This window comes from Geospiza fortis, unplaced genomic scaffold (genome assembly GCF_000277835.1).
Source record: "Geospiza fortis unplaced genomic scaffold, GeoFor_1.0 scaffold318, whole genome shotgun sequence".
Taxonomy (NCBI): Eukaryota; Metazoa; Chordata; class Aves; order Passeriformes; family Thraupidae; genus Geospiza; species Geospiza fortis.
Genome location: NW_005054371.1, coordinates 2624550 through 2641313, shown reverse-complemented (window position 1 = coordinate 2641313; position 16764 = coordinate 2624550). Strand labels below are relative to the sequence as shown.

Sequence of the window (16764 nt, the reverse complement as noted above, 5' to 3'; positions counted from 1 at the left end):
CTGTAATTCATACAGTAAGTGGTAAACTGGTGTTTAACAGGTACACAGGCACACTGTTCACCAGCCCTAATGCAAAAGGGACAGGATGGTCGTCAGTTAATGCTCATGGAGACAGAGAAATCTTTTCTGGACCTTTTCTAAAGTCTTGCAATCTTTGAATCACTACAGCAGCAACACAGAGCTGGGTCAGCAAGCTGCCTAACCTTCAGATGCTGCCCACATATGAGCATTAACTAAAAAAAGCTGAACAACTGAAGTGAAGCAGAAGAGATTGTAAATTCATAGCAGAAACCAGATTTTCTAGCAAAATGACACTCCAATGTAAACATACACACTGTAGTTTAAGTCCAGAAACATTCTGCAGATTACAAAATTTCATAAGATCTGAATATTGTATTAATGTTCTCTTTAAAATGATATATATTTTTAGCTGTATTGCAGGAATTTCACTAAATTAAATCAAGAAAATTTCAATTGTCATAATTTGCTAGTTTGACTAAAATCCAAAACCTAGCCAACTTAAGGAGAAAACTTTAAACTCATATGAACAATTAAGTAAATGTTCTAATACCATCATGTGGAATAATAAGTTGTGTAGATCCAGTGGAAGTTATGTAGCTGCCCACATTTTAAAATAAATGCTTTATGTACTGTAGAAAAATGTTGTTAAAAAGAATAACAGGAGCTGCAAATTCAAACACAAGAATGGAAACAACAGACACTAACACTCCTGTGCTGCCATTTGTCTTAGCCAGTTCAGGGAACATTTAGTGCTGAACCACTGCACAATCATTTGTTATTTTTCTTCCAGTTATCAAGCACGTGGCCTTCAGCATTTCAATAATTTTTGAATCACAATGAACACTACAGTGATTTCAAACCCACCATTTAAATGGCTTCTTGAAACATCCAGTTGTTTCATAAGCATTAATTGATTCCTCCTCCAACACATAAGTGGCCCAGAAGAGTGGCAACAAAATTAAACTGTCTAGACTTTTCAGTCATTTGGGGTATCTGATCTGAGGCAGGACTCTACTCTTTCAGACTGATGGGCATCCTGTAGCATAAAACACCCTCTGCAGCTACTCAGGCTTTGCAGTTTCAGGTGGGAGTGCTGAGTGTACCTATAAATCAGCTGCAGTTTGAACCTCATAGGAAATTCATAGCAGATGGATCAGTCAACCTTATCTGAAGAGAATTCAGCTGTTTTAACAAGAATTTCTCTTCTTACAGTCTTTGACATGATCACCAAGCTCCTGGATTTCTCTAGCAACCAGATATGAGTCTGTGGGACTTTCAGTTACACAGCTTGTTCTGCTCTCTTGACCGCAACATACACAAACTAAAGAAAGGCTTGTTTGTGATTTCCTGCAAACTGAAAAACATTTTGCTGACAACTTCACAGCCTTGCAGCAGAACTATAATCTCTGGATTCATCATATGGATCTGTCACTTCAAGCTGATTTTATGCTCCAGCTGGTGTCCCTGTGGAGGCAGCTCTGGCACTCCATTCTTGCCTCCTGCCCAAGCCCCAGCTCTGCTGCCAGCAAGTACAGTCTGCCCAGTTCATCAGACAGCCTGTCCTGCTCCAACACCTCCCCTGACCATCAACTCCTAATATCCACAAATCTCTCTCTTCTTCCAAATTTACCTGACCTCCTCCCCTTCCATCTCTCACTCCGAGGTAGCCAGTCAGATCCATCCCTTCAGTCTGCAGGTACTGCCTGGAGTCTGCTTTAGACACGTATGTGACACACAGTGCTTTAGACGTATGTTCAGCACAGCCAAGTCAGCTGAACTGCTGCTTCTGTTTACCACCCTCACAGGAAGCTTTTAACCTAAAAGCCAGTTGTCAGTTTGGCAAACTGAATCACTCTGTTCATGCAGGAGCCCTCCCAGGCTCCAAAGGCAAGCAGCCATTAGGGATAGGAAGCCATTAAATCAACTCAGCACTACCGAGCTGGATTGGTCCTCCCCAGGGACTGAGCACACTGCACTGAATCATTCCTGATACTTTTAAGCTACTAAACAAACAGCCTCCAGTAAACATGTTTAAAAATCCTGAAGATGTTTGAAGTGGCTAAACTAGAGTAGACTTAACAGAAATCGAAAAGCTGGAATAAAAATGAATGGAACGAAAAAAACCCTCACTCAGTTTGCTAGTCAGCAAATTTCACAGGAATACTGCATTTCCTCAAAGACTCAGGCAAAGTGCTGCAACTGCATTCTCCTTTAAAAGGAAAACAACCAAGAAATCCCAGCAAAACCACCAACAAAAGGCCAGATATTTTGACCAATCAAAAACCAAAATGACATTAAATATACACTCCTATTCTGACAACCATAATAAATACATTTCTAACACACAGTAAAATATTCCAGCTTTGTCAAATCATTTCATCTACCTAATTAGGCAGTTATCATTCAAAAGGCATAAATGCATAGAATTTGAAGAAGCAGACAGGAACTTAGAAGCCTTTTATTTTATACTTTAGACTTCTACATGTGCCGTCTAAGCAACAGGTAACAAAACTTTGGTTCCTTTCTCCAACTGCTGCGCTGTTCCAGTGCATGTAAGATAGGATTCAGTTTTCATTAATTCTCATCTCAGAAGTTTGTTGTGCAAGAGGAGTTTCATACAGGAAATTAGAGCCTTTCAGATATAACTGGCGTATATTCAGTTTAAAAGATGAAAATAAGTCCTTAAAAAGACCCAGCCCACAATAAACCCTGTCAATGGCTGACTCTACCTCCATCATTCAAATCAACTGAAGTTCTCCACAGGCAGACACTCCTAACTGCAGCCATTAATATCTTTAGGTACACTTCATAAAAACTGCTGTGTTTGCTGGAACAACTTCACGCGAGCAGAAAAAGTATAAACGGGACAGTAACAAACTGACAGGTCAACTGGAGAGAGCATGCTGTATAATTCATTTAGACAGGTATGTGCAGTGAAGTCAAAATCTGGCTGTAACAAACCATTTCAGGGCTTTGAAGTATTCACCCTGTAAATATACAAAACCTTCTTTCAGAGCTGAAGGGCTGTTGATCTCAGAGAAGGCAGGTGCCACCACTCAACTGCCTAAGCATCATCTATTTCAGCAGCAGCAAATATGCAAACAATGGCCATGCAAACCTCTTCTTAGAGACTCCCAGCAAGAGCTGCAAGCATGTATTTGTGAAATGTGCTACTATACACACCACTGTGGTTTCAAAAAAAACCAACCCCTACGTCAGCAGGTAATCTCTTGCACTTTTCCTCCTCCTCATTCACACATTAGAAAAGCAAGCAATTTCTATCAGAGACAAAACAAAGCTTTAATTCACAATCTGTGAGTGTATCTGCATGAAACTTAACAGCAAGTTTGCAATTAATACAAAAAACATGTGTAAAATCAGGGCTTAGCCTGCTCTACATGAGCTCTAAGACAGTCCTCCACCAAAGGAAGATTAACTATGCTTTATGACAAAAAAAGCAACAGGAATTGAGTTTTTAACACAATCCTAATCATAAAATTCGTCTAGAAGACCAGCAGAAAAAGCTTCTACAGTCATGTTACAGACCCAAATCAACAGGAATCCATTGCTGAGCCAGTCATGGTTTTTTGGTTTAGCCACAAGATGACAGGGGACTCCAGGTAATGCTCAGAATCACAGCCTTTTAATTACTTGCTCTTGTGTGTGCACTTAACACAACATTTAATCTTGTGTAATGAAAGCTGGAGCTACTACTTGTCATCTTTGTAGAATTTCTGGACTCTCAGGGAATACACAGTGGAAATCCAATAGCACAGAAGCCAGCACAAGAATCTAGTATTCTCCTATCCTAGAAAAAAATTAACTGGTGAAGGTTTAAAAGCATCTAATTTTCATTGCATTGAGACACCACTGATTTGAATATGAAGTAAAATATTGCTCCTGAAAGGCAAGTATCACAGCCAGCATGTCAAGAATTATTTTTTCAGTGATTTTTTTTTCTTTGGCCATTATTTTCCAGTTTAGAACAGATAAAGAAGAGTCAGAAACAGACACATAAATTTGTGCCCACTCCTTGTCCCTCTTTTACTCTATCACGGTTCTGCTCCTTTCTATCTTTCAGCTTTGTTAAAGGAGTTACTAATTCAATGTCTTCTCAGGGCCTGATGACTGGCAAAAAACATAGCAGGAAGTGCATCACTTACTAATTACCATGGGAAATTTACAGGACAAGCAGGGTTTTAAAGAGTTTAATTTTCTCTTTAATACTCCCACATCTATTTTCTGTAAGTTCCTCATGCTTTAACGTCAAATGCATCTCAAAAATGCCCTCACATCCATTTCTATAATACTACATTCAGTGATAGATTTCTTATTTCACATACTCTCACATGTACATGCAAAATATATTAATGTACCATGTATTAGTAATGCAGTAAATTATTTCAAGGGCAGCAGCATGTGTGGTACAATTCTACTAAATATTTTTGAGTTTAAGGAAGTCCAGTGCATTTCCTAACCTCAGCCAACTGCACTGATGTAACACAGCAGTGTCTAACGCACAATCCACTCCCACATGGCAGTGAGTTGGCGAGTGCTGCAACCAAAAGAGAACCCTGGCTTCCTTTTGATCAATTATCTCCGTCACAAAGAGATCCTAAGAGAGGGCACAGTGAGTAAACCACTTCCTACTCAAAACTGCAATTTGCAACAGTAACTTTCTAATGCGACTTTTCTTCATCATATGAAAAATCCAGGCAAGTTTAAAAAAAAAAAAACCCACAACACCAACATGAAGTGCATGAACATATAAAAATATAAAATTTTCTGAAAATTAATTAAGTTGGGAATAAAACACAAAGTCATAAAGCTCCAGCCAGCTTTTGGTGGTGAATAGTCCACGAGGAAAAGCTGTTCTAATTCTGCTTTGTGCTGCAAGTGGGATACAAAAAGAAGAGCAGCAGGACTCCCAATGAACCATGTTGCTACACCACTGTAAGAGCATACACATTCCAAATTATCTTAATAAAGATACCTTGATGTCCAGCAAGTTCCATCTTACCTGAATGATGAGCCCAAGCCATTAAACCATCACCATTTTCACTAGCTTAGCTCTACCACAGAATAGCTCCCCTCTCATAACAAGCTAAAGAACAGCACACAGACCACTCTGCTGGGTCCTGCTGCAACTCAACTACCCATCTGGGTCTAGAGAGCTGGCTAAGACAAGAACATCTTCTTAACTCCATAATGAAAATTATATTAGCAAATATACCAGAAATTTACTGTTCCTATCATGCTCTTTGATATGCTGTAGCATTTTTACACTTCAGAGCCAAAATTAAGTTTAGTAGTGAAATCTCCTCAAGTTGCTGCTAAGAAGTTTTACTGAAATGTGGTAAACATGCTGTTCCAGAACCACAACTCCTGTACTTTGTTTTTCTGTAAGAATTTCTTATCATGGTTAACTAGAAGAAAATAATTCTGAAGCAAAACTAGCAATAAATTTTCCCATACCAACCCCCAAAAAATACCACCAGCAGCAGTAATTCAGTCAGTGACAGCCGTACAGCAAGATTCTGGCTGTCAGCTGCACTGCTCATTCCTACCCTTCTCACCACACCAAATTCAACTGGAATTCCAAGACACTAATCTTAGTAGTCCCAATAAAAGTGAGGGCTTTGGTAGCAGAGATGAGCAGCTGTGAAAAACTTCTGCTGGAGTTCCCTAGACATATACTCATCTCCTCATAAGGCAGATTCCAAGGAAAGTCCCATAAAAATAAAAATGCTATTGGTACTAAGACGTGCAGACATCCAGTATCAGCAAAGACAAATCCCATAACATTCTAACAAACAACCAAATATTAAAGGATTTATGTATTTCCTTACTGTACTACTAGCTGCTGGCACACAGATCCATTGTCTGTTATCAGTTCATTCAGTTTTAATTCAAGGTGAACTTTTCCCTGAAAAAAAACAGGAGAGAAACACAAGTAGTTTTAAAAGCATTTATTTTAGAAGTAGGAATTAGAACAATAATATAGTTTACAGTTAGAAGTTATTTAAAGTAATTCCAATATTATCACTTGAAGAAAATACCTCATCTACAGCACATATCCTGCAAATAGAGCATGATGGATGCACTTGAACTTTGAGACAATGCTATAGAGAAGCACTATCTCATCTGCAGATGGCACAAGAATCAGTCAAGCCTCTACAGATTTAACACACACAAGGATTTCTTCCAACAGGAGCAATTACCAAGAGCAAGAGTCTCAGCTATTGTGTCCCAAGCATGGGATGAACCCTTGCAGAGATATGAATTTCTGAACACTTCAGGAAAGTTCTAACGTGACCTTGGATTCTGAAGGCAGGTAGGTATACCTAGAAAATTCGAATAGCATGCAATAGCCATAACCAGCAGCATTTAATATCCACAGTGAAATCCTGTCCATCCCACCAGACTGAAGATAATTTAGAAATGTACTGTGCATCCCAGGGCAGTTTTCAACTACCTCATGAAGACTGCTGATGTACTGAAGGAACAGTAAACACAACCAGAAGAGAGGAAAAGGCGGCAATAATTGCTAAATCCAGCTTCCTCCTTTTCTTATCCTGATATGGCAGAATGTATTCAAGAAAAAGAATCCATAAATTATGGAACAGCATGGATTGACTTCAGAAACCAGCAAGGGCCAACCTACTGTACCCTCTCAATAAAAGGCTCCATAACTTTAAACCACGATGTGCAACTTTTTTGGGATGATCAAAATTTATTACTTAAATCTTGCTCCAAACAGCTACTGCCTGAACAATACCTGCTACTCCTTTGGGTGCCTGGCTGATCATGCTGGCTTTTACATCTAAGATAGGCACACACTGCCAGAGTCTTTCCTCTAATAATGTTCTCCTTGCTATTCTGAGACCTTGTCTATTTGCTAAATGGAACATCAGATGATACCAGTCTGCTCACAATCAAAATTCTCAGGGAAGGATTCTGGAAGGTGATTTGCAAGAGTGGCAAATGAAGCAAGTCATAATCTGAACTAGAGCTTTGCCTTTCTGCTAAAATGGAAGTAAAACCCTTAGCTGACCTTGCATACATTTCTACAGCAGTTATGTTTTGACGTAGAACTGCAATGTTGTTATTGTAAATCCCCTGGGGCAAAGGCTGCGTTTCCCTCTCTGTTCGTCACATGGGAGGAGAAATGAAGCTTCTTTTACAAGGCAGTTCCCAAACTAACTGCTTTGGGATGCCTGCCAGGTGTTTTGCAAACTGTTACTACAGGGACAGGAACACAGGTACATTAAGAAAGTATTTGTCAAGCAGAGAAACTCCATTACAAAAACAGATTTACAGGATAAAAACAGGATACCGAGAAGCATGCCAACAGCCTTACAAGGCAAGTTTCTGAATGACAAATGAAAAGACAACAATTATTAACATTTATTTAAATAATTTGACTTCACTTGTTTTAGAAAACAGATGCTGTGAATGGCCTAAACATCTTCCTTTTGCTTTTAAAACCAAAACCCACAAATTGGGTTTTACACTTAACATAGGAGTAAAACAGCACATGGCTGCTCCTGAGAACTACCTGTGGATGCAGTCTGCTCCCAGCTCAGTGCCACGATGACTACAGCAACATGGCTCTAAGAAAATATTTCCCCAAAATGCATGGAGAGTTTTAGAACATTTTTGTCATTTTGTTTGTTGAGAGCAGTGTGATGGTTTCCTAAAGTTGCTGATCTGCAGATCTATATCAGAACTTCTGACATAATATGCAACTGGGCTTTAAATGTGGCTGTACAGAAGGCTGGTTTATTTACTTAGTATTCTCACATTTGTATTTATTTTTCAGGAACTAGTGGAGAAAGGACAAAGTTTCAAGAAAACAAGATTAATATGAACTCATAATACTGTGAACAGCAGCAAAACAAAAACCAGTTAATATCAAAACAGAGCAGAGCAGCTGCTTTCTAAAAGTCTCACAACTAACATTCCTGGTGTACAGGCTGCTAATTATACCAAAGTTAACCTGTGAAGAATAAATGTATATAAAAAGCACACTTTTCTGGAAATAATGCAGATGTATGGAAAACCCCAAAAATAATCCAACCAAGCAACTGCAAAGTGTCCTGTGCATATTCATGGAACACAAAATACTTTCCTGCTATTCTACTGCATTGCACACATCATACATTTTTGAGGGAACCAGAGGAACAAAAAATCAACTACATGTATGGTGCCATGAGGAAAACAACTTTTTTTTCCCTCCAAACTGATTTACCTTTATAAATATTTCATGCACTTTTTCTGCACGCGTACAATACAAAAGTCTGCTACTTTCAGCCATGTCTAGCCAACAATCTTGGACATCCCAGAATATATTTCAGTACTGTACAGCACAACCAAACCAACAAGATTTCAGCTAAATGTGGCAGATGGGAACTGCTACGATCTAAAGACTTTTATGGAAAAATAAACCAGGACACGAGAAACCTGCCCAAATGCCTTGACTCAAGAAAAGATAAATATGAGAAGCATACACTTAAGCACAAAAGGTCATTTCTTAATTGAAGTGTCATGCAGGACAGTGCTTTGCATGGCACAGTCAGAAAAAAGTAAGCTTTACATTTTGCTGTGAGTCACAAAGCCAAGGAAAACTATAAACTTTTTATTTCCAATATGTAAGAAATCACTAACTTCTATTAATGGAATATTCTAATTGAATTTTCACATACTCATGTAGTGTTATGACAAAAATTAATACCTTTCTCAATATATTTTTATGACAGAAAAAACATAGCAAGCACGACAATGTTTAAGTCAAAGTGGAAACTACCTTTCAGTTTGTATCTGGAAAGTGCTTTCTAGAATTTTCAGTTATTAAAGAATTCAAAGAAGACACTGTGTAGCTGGACTAGATGATCTCTAGGTCCCTTCCCAATGAACCATTCTATTCTAATTGACCATAACTGAAAGAGGACTGATTTTCAACAGAGAAGAGGAAGTGGTATTCAGATGTTTTGAAAATCTCTCTTCATGTAAAGCAACCACATGCCCTCCTATGCCCAAGAGCCGCAGGCTAAACTTATGACACACAAATGAATCATCAGTGGAAATAACAGGAGAATTCTGTGCACATTCAGATCTTGTAAAAGTAGCCAGGATTCTCCCTACCCAAAGGGACTTTCAGGTTACTAAAAAAATACAAACACTGTCAAGTCTAAGACTTTTGCCCTCAGGCAAATCTGGAAAAAACCCCTATTAAGATCTACTAGTTTATTACAGCAAGAAGGCTAAGTGATTCTCAAGAATTGTGTTTTGTTCTTGAAACCAAAAAGAGAATTGCTACAACTTCTAGAGCCATCTCACTTTTACCTATTCCTAGAACAATCCTGTTTGAAGAACTGGAGCCACAGGCTGAAATAAAACTGTGAAGTGCAAGTTGTTTGATACTGAATGCAGAAAGTGTTTCAGGATAAGATACATGAACACAGCACAAGCACATTCAAGTTTTGAAGACTAACCATTTCAATGTCATAGAATCAGCCATTATTTCAGTTAACACCAAAACTTACTAAAAAAAGTTATTCAAGAGTTTTAGGACCCATTCATGTGCCTCAAGTACATGACCCCTCTTACAAGCATTTCAGACATCAAAATACTGTTAAGACATTTCCAAACAGTTGCTTCATGTCTTCTGCCAGTTTTAAGTACCATGAGGAATAATACCACCTTAGGTATAGAGTGCATTGTTCTCTAACCAAACTGAAGACACAACTGCCTCAGAAGAAATACAAATGCTAAACCTGATCTCCTACAGCTCAATGGAATCTTCTACCATCACGTCCTTATCTGTACTTAATTTTCAAAATGTAAATGTGCAATTTAATAGTTACCTGAACCTCTGAATTCGAATCAACAGGCTGAAGCATAAACCAGTTCTCTTTTCCTGTGTAGTTGCATAAATCTTCTTTTTTGATAGACACCTTTCCTGAGGGAGGGTGGCAGGGGGGAGAGAAGCATCAATATTACCTTCATCTGAATAGAACAACTATTTATTTATGTCTGAAATTTGATTTTTTTTTCTAAACTCTTTTAAGTTTTTCTTTAAATTTATCGTGCTATATGAAGAACATAAAACAAGGAATGTTATGGGTAAGTAAAGCAGAAAATAGTTTGCATAAAGCCTGATGGCATTAATTATAATTTGTTATCCTGGATATCACCAATAGGAAGGTAAAATAAAGAACATACTTGAGGCTGGAAATAACATAATAGATTTGGGAGAACAAAAATGGTGTTCAAGAATGCTTAAACAGGAAACTGAAGTAGATGCCTTTTACTCTTCTGATTGCTATTTGGAAAGCTGTTATTATATCAAATTATCTGACATCCTGGTGCAAATTATTTCCTTCCTCAATCCAAGTAAAGCAAAGGCTTGTTCCACGGCAGACTATTAAGTTTTGTAGCAACTGTATCCAAAAAGCAGCTGCAATAAAGTCATTATGCAGTGGAGAAAGAAACAGAAATCTACCTCCTGTGATTTTTCACTTAAGCTACACAAGTTCCTGCCAAATGCTTTGTAAGTCACTAAGTTACAGGTTGCACTGACAAGGAAAAAATTATCTAGAAATGATTTTAAGAATTATTCCATAATTGTAATTATTGTGGAATGATTCCACAATTTATTCTTTAAAGATCTATAAGTAGTGACAATTATTCAAATATTCCAATGAAGCAAAAGTGGAGAACAAATAATTTTTTAAAATGTATTCAGACCATAATAAGACTATAAAATGTCCTACTAACCTGGAAAATAAAACATATTTTAGTATAATAGAATGAAGCAAGGAAACAAAATTCTTATTTTCAAACTTTAAAGGAGCACTTAAGTGCACTATACAGAGTTTTGAAAGATACTTCATCAATAGTTGTATCCTTAATCCTACAGATAATGCTACTGAAAATAACCAAGTGCTCTGCAGGATGCAGACAGCACCTTACAGACACTTACCTATACGCAGGTCCTTTTGTAAAACACTTTTATCATAAATGTAGAAGGACAACCACCGGAATGTTCTTGGAATCTCAAAGTAAAACTCCTCTCCAAAATAAGGACTGAAAAGAAAGACTTGAAGTTAAAATAGAGAAACACTTTATGCAATTTATATAGAACATGAACATCAAAAAGCTGCATTTTACAGCTGTCCCAGCCTGTGGCCCTCAGCACTACACTGAGCTGTCATCAAAGGTACCCAAAACCATTTCAATACAAGAGCACACAATAACATGGCAATGTCTTCTGTTTGTTTAACCAAAGGTAAGAACCAGAGCACACAGAGTGTGGTGTCTCCTCTGCAATTTCAATTCTATTTTTCTGTCTTGAAATTATTCTAATTTGTTCTCTAGACTCCCTGACACATGCACAAGTTTTGTTTCATTTTGATATTCAGTACATAATTAAACTACATTTAATCATAATTTATTTTAAACTTACTGATTACTTAACTAACTGACATTTGTTTAGCTCTAACTTCCATGTCAAAACTGCTGCTTTAAGATTCAGACATGTAAGAAGTTATTACTAGATCCTCTAATATAGAACACTGAAAAAGAGAAGTGTTAATCTCAAATACACACGATCTCCTCATGCCAAAACAGTCCTCACATTTCTCCATCTAAAGCAGTCCAATATCATGTTTGCAGTTCACCCTATTTAACTGCCATGTGCACAGCCCTCTATAGAAAAAGACACTGAGTTCCTCTATGCTATACCTATTTCATACAATGTGTTGGTATCTTCACTCCCAGAACTGGTACTCTCATCAAAGTTAAGGAGTACTTATTGATGTAATCAGAGCCAGCAGTCAGAAAATTGCATTTCAAGACTGAGCAAAACCACAATGTTGTTTGTGTTACTGCAAGAGATGAATTCCGAAAGTCAAGCAGATCCACAGAAAAACCCTGCTATTCTAGAACTGAGCTCTTAAAATAGTTTCAGTTACAATGTACTAATATCACCAGGGAAGGATGTTCATGTTCATGAAACTACTTTTATGCAGAAAAGTACTGTGATATCAGTTATACCAAATGTTGGGGGTTTTTTGTTTCCCAGCAAAGTATCATTCTGACCCTGTTGCTACAGTACTTTCTTAAACTAATAAAAATTTGACAAATATGCTTATGTTTGGAACAAACAGTTCATGTTATTACCTACCCAAAGGATACCAGCAAGAACAGGCCACCATCCCTACTCTCTTCCCTCCAAAATAATCATGGAAAAAGACCATCCCATGCTTAAGGACAATGGCTTATTAAATAAATTAAAAAGAGCTGATAACTAAATTGAAAAGTGGGAAAGAACATAGATAAAAGAATCTAGTATTTCTAATGTCTAAAATAGATTTTTAGAAACAAGAACTTTAAGGGCAGGAATTCATTATAAAGAATTCCACAAGTAAAAATGTTCTTTTTGTTAAAACACAGACCTTTTACCACAGGCTTCAAAGCAGACAAATCAGTATTAGCCTTTGCACTACACTGAGAAATAATTTAAGAATTCTCAGTTGAAAAATTCAACTGTGGTTTTTCAGCTCCCCTCTTTTTTCATAATTTCAAAGCCAACAAACTCTGCTTTGATTACAAGGGCTGGGTTCTTCTTGTCAGCACCATGACTGAAGGTTTAAACTCACGAGCATTACCTTTAGCAGCAGCACAGCCCTAACGAGCCTCAACTTCCTTATTACCATCACTGCTCATTTTAATTGTATTGACACAATAAGTCAGACCAAAACCAAGGATGAAACAAAGGCTTATTTTAAACTTAGGTCAAGTCCATGGTCTGCTTCCCCTCGCAGCTATGCAAATGAAGTTGCAGCAGTACAAACAAAGAGACACTGCAGCAGAAAGAGTGAACAGTGGGGGAATGAGCTGGCACTGGTGCCAGGGGAAACTCTGCTCCAGCTCAGCTTCAGACAGATATCCTGAGGGAACAGCAGACTCCAGTGCACACCAACAAGTGCCAAGGGTTTAACACCTACTCTGGATGGACCTATGGTACTCTGTGCATCCAATTATAATTAGGCTGGGGGAGACTTCCAAAAATCTATTTAGCACCTTTGTCTTGCACCTAAGAGAACAAACTTTGCAGCTACATATATCCCCCAGCCCCCAAAGGATGAACAGCCATTAACTCTATTATTATTATTATTTTGACCTCAACACTACATTAAGTCTCAGATTCAGCAAGAAAGAACACGCCAATAACAGGAGCACAAATAGAAGGTAATACACTCTTTTACTCATGTTGATACATTTTTCATTATCTAAATTAACAGAGGTTATCAGTTCTTGATTCATAAGCAAAGTATGAGGCAGAGAGAGAAAATTGAAGGTAAAGAATACAATGTATTAGTAAAGAAATTCTTAGGTAGGTACAGAATAGGTTGGCAGGGTACAACAGTTTACACCAATGAGGAATAATTAAAATGGAGAACTCACTCATCCTGTTCCTCAGGGATTCAGTCAGTTTAGTACTGTCACTTGTGACTTTGATGCAAGAACTTTAAAGACTGTGATGGATACAAAATTAGAATATAGCACTAATTCAAAGGACGACCAGACTGCCATACAGGAAGAACTGGATTACAGCAGTACAGAAGATTAAATTTCACTGGGTAACACACTCCTCTGCTCTGCCCTTCCTTGCTACAGAAACCTGGCAGTTCTGTGAGGACACTGATCAATGCCCCAGGCTGTCAGTTAATAAAAGCAATGGTTACATCAACTAGGAAATTAATTTCTGCCATAACCTTGCACTACCACAAAGTTCAGTTGGGAAAAAAAGGACCTGAACTTAGTTTAAATTAAAAAAAAAAAAAGGCACACAATACCCCTTCCTCATATTTAACCACAGATATCTGAGGAGGCTCACGGATATTCTTTCAACTTTCCAAGGGAAAAAAAAAAATCTTTCTTCAGAACCCACAAAAATCCCACACCACGTCAGGAAATATTTCGTAAGTCATTAGCCAAAATATCCCTCTTTCACTTCAGTATTATTTCATGTTTTTTAACTTTGGAAAGTTTTTTTACATCTGCACTCCCAACAACTCTCCCAGTGTTGGTGAAAGGCCAAACCTATTTGCACACTTAAAAAATACACTTCTTAATAGTTTTCAATCACGGTAGTCAAAACTAATTTTAATTCTAGTGATAACTACTTCCACAAACATTTAATTAGGTGAAATTCACAGGACTAAAATTTAGATTAAAAATTGTATGAATTTGCAATCCATAATACAGTGACAAAAACAGACTGTGAATTATGTAAGAAAAAAGCAAGCAAATATGAAACAAAACAATGAAATTCAAAGTTACATCTATGACTAAAATGATACTGTACTACACCTCACTGAAAAGCAATTAATAAAGTTTCCAGGTTAATAAGAGATTGGAGCTTTCATCTCCTGTCCCAGTACCTCTAAGTTAGTACAGTTTCTAGTTTAACACAGCAATAAGAAACAAGAGGTTGTAATTTAGTTCCTGGAATGAGAGTCAACCTTCCTAACTGCATACACAGCAGCAATCAAGTATAAGCACCCAACTCTGGCTGCTGGTAATAGAGGATGAGTTATTTTGTTACATTTCACTGGTTTGTGTGGAAGTCTCTCCTAATTCAGAGGATGAAGGAGTCACCTATGAAGTCAGTGGAGACAGAAAGGAAAAGACTGATTCTAAACACCAGGTTCTAACTTCTCATACAATGCTGTCATCACCTGAAAAGTTTTCTATTTGAGGCAGGTTATTTGAGACTCCTCTCTCCCCAGCTGTTCTGCTATAGTGAGATTTTTTTACTTCATTTCCTCTCTAAAGTATTCATGACATTGCAATTAAATTTCAGTTAAAACTTCAATACTATTAAAATATTTTTGATGGATCTAAGGTGTTTTACTTTATCAAATATTTTATTATGCAACTAATACTTCTCTCATTAGGTGATGAAAGTACATAAATTTAATAATTTTTAAATAGAACATAAAAAAGTCTGTGTATACATCAAATGTAACAGATCTTGTTTCTAAGCACAGTAGTAACTTCTAGGATTTCCATTATTAACATCAAAATCAGAGAGCAAAGTCTTTCAGAGATAGGTTGGGTTGGGGTCTTTTGCTCATCAAACTATTGTCTATTTGAAGGGGAAATGTTAAGTTTCTGCTTTGTCAATACAGTCTCTTCAACATTTTTTTCTGAAGGATTACTCAATTGATTTTGTTTTGGTAATCAACTGCAGCCTGTTAAATTCTGAAAATTTTATCAATCTAACTACAGCAGCTACAGATTACAAAAATAAGCAAAATATTTGTTCCTGACTGTACATATGTGACATTTGCTTTTCATGCAGAAGCATAAGGAGGCTCTGAAATGATATCCTGAAACATTAAATTTCCTATTTAAGTTTGTTATCTGAGCTGTTCCTCACCGGTAAAAATCTGGAGAGAGAGCTCAAAGAATGAACACTAACAACAAAACCACTGGAGAAAGGAATTAAGAAAACTTTCAAGAGTTTGAACAGACTGCCTGGGTTTTAAAGGAAGGCTTAATGTCACCTTCACATAACTGAAACTGTCACTCAGATATTCTGAACAATGAAGCTGCAGTGATGCTTTCTTGGGCCCTCTGTGAACTTCAGAGTTGTGAGACATGAAAGCTTTACACTACTGCAGCTGTGCCATCCTGACTTTTTGTTTGATTCTTTCAAAGGCTCTAAATCAGTAGCAGCATCTACAGCCCAGGGAAGCAAAGCAAGGAATTCTGTGTGGATCCTGTTACAGTTCCCAGAACAAGAATTACAGGAGAGAACAAGGCCTGTTCAGGGGACACCCCACAGCACAGAAAGCTCTCATACACGGCAAAGTTCCGGTTCCTTCCTTCCAGAAACAGGTTTTACCAGATACACAGTAAGAGCAGAATTCCACCAATACACTTCAAATGCTTGTCAGAAGAAGGAAATGACATGGGGACTATGTATCAAGTCGATTTCTTTCCCTAGAAAACAACAAAGCAAGAAAAAGAATGTTACGCTGCCCACTGGAACAGAATAGACTAATTGTGAAATATATTCCAGCATATTTCATTTAAAAGCTCACAAGACTCAATTTTGACTTCTTGCAACACTCATGATTTACACATTGCTGTAACATCTGAGTAGCTACCACAAGTCAGTTCTCATTTTAAAGTAGTACAAGCAAAAGCCATCCACACTGCTACTGGGCAGTCTTGCTTATCATATCCATTTAAAAACTGAGCTTACCTTAAAGATTTTTCAACTACCTGTGTACGAAAAACTTCTTCTTGGTCCAAATTTATGGTACAGAAAAAGTCTCTCATTTTGTTGGGTACTAAGTGTTTGGCATCATCTGTAAATAAAAAAAATTACTGTAAATATTGCAGGAGAAAAACTTACAAAATATTAGGTACAAGAATGTCAGAGCTTTAGTGTGTTCAAAAAATTTACTTTTCCATTCAGCATGCATTTTGATATTAATTTTCAATTCATAAGCTTCAAGAGGGCAGAGAAGTTGCCACATCCAGCTTCCCATGGAATGAGAGTCGACAGGAAGAGACAGACTCTGACTCATGAACACCTCCTTCTTGCAGCACCTGCACTTTCCCTTGAAAGGTCTCATCTCTGGCTTGACCCTGCACAACTTGTTAAATCCGAGACACTCACAGCCTAAGGTCATAGGCAGTAGGTCATAACACCAAGGCATG

The 16764-nt window shown here is 37.5% G+C and overlaps 1 protein-coding gene across 2 annotated transcripts in view; it reads right to left on the bottom strand.

The window, feature by feature from the left end:
• The window catches only part of RASA2 (RAS p21 protein activator 2), a 36851-nt gene extending 20330 nt beyond the window's left edge, over positions 1 to 16521 (bottom strand). Inside the window, exons 1-4 of one of the 2 annotated variants that reach the window (XM_031060050.1) lie at positions 16304 to 16521; positions 11006 to 11109; positions 9888 to 9982; positions 5871 to 5947 (exon numbers count right to left, since the gene is read on the bottom strand). In XM_031060050.1, coding sequence (XP_030915910.1) covers positions 5871 to 5947; positions 9888 to 9982; positions 11006 to 11109; positions 16304 to 16380 — 353 coding nt within the window. In that variant the 5' untranslated portion in view covers positions 16381 to 16521. The remainder of the gene's footprint in view (positions 1 to 5870; positions 5948 to 9887; positions 9983 to 11005; positions 11110 to 16303) is intronic. The other variant, XM_031060049.1, reaches the window with a different exon arrangement.
• Positions 16522 to 16764: the final 243 nt, after the last annotated feature.